We start from the raw sequence: 598 nt of genomic DNA, 5'->3' as shown, positions 1-598 counted from the left end.
ACTCAAATAACCCAAGAGCCAAAGTAACTTAAAGTTGGGGTGCCACTTACATCCAAGGAGGTGAGGCAGTACCAGCAGAACACGTGTTTACATTTCTTGCACAGCATCTGCGCACAGCCGGCGTCGCGCTCGATGGGCACCTTGCAAGACGGGCACCTTTTTATCGTCTCGTCATTAGGAACCGCCTGAAGGAGAGGGACAGAAGGTACACGTTATATCTATTGAACTGAGATGATGTGGATTATATATATGTTATCTATTTGTTCGGGTTTATTCGAGGTAATACATTAGATTTAGATTTATTTCATATAAAATTGCTTAAATTGTTATTCTGAAGGTGGATAACGTTAAATCCGAATCTTACCAGTGATTCAGCGTTGTCCGTATGGCAAGGCTGGCTAGGGTGCCACGGCTCGCTGCAGGAGGCGCAGAAGACGGCTGTGCAGGTAGGGCAGGTCGTGCACTGAGGACCCTCGAACTTGGAGATCGGTAGACTAACTACGGTTTCGCAGCCAGGCATGGGACACCAAGCCTTCACTGGGTCCTTGTCCACTTCTGAAAATTGGAAGAAGGGACAAGGAATTAAATTACGTGAGGG

General features: G+C 47.2%; 1 protein-coding gene across 2 annotated transcripts in view; it reads right to left on the bottom strand.

Annotated features, from left to right (window-relative positions):
- Positions 1-598, bottom strand: part of LOC119587972 — a 35,733-nt gene that overhangs the window by 560 nt on the left and 34,575 nt on the right. For both annotated transcript variants that reach the window (XM_037936685.1, XM_037936686.1), the window contains exons 4-5: positions 365-555; positions 51-185 (exon numbers count right to left, since the gene is read on the bottom strand). In XM_037936685.1, the coding sequence (XP_037792613.1) occupies positions 51-185; positions 365-555 (326 nt within the window). The remainder of the gene's footprint in view (positions 1-50; positions 186-364; positions 556-598) is intronic.

This window comes from Penaeus monodon, chromosome 23 (genome assembly GCF_015228065.2).
Source record: "Penaeus monodon isolate SGIC_2016 chromosome 23, NSTDA_Pmon_1, whole genome shotgun sequence".
Classification (NCBI taxonomy): domain Eukaryota; kingdom Metazoa; phylum Arthropoda; class Malacostraca; order Decapoda; family Penaeidae; genus Penaeus; species Penaeus monodon.
The sequence above is the reverse complement of the archived record's forward strand: the minus strand, read 5'-3'. Positions and strand labels throughout refer to the sequence as shown.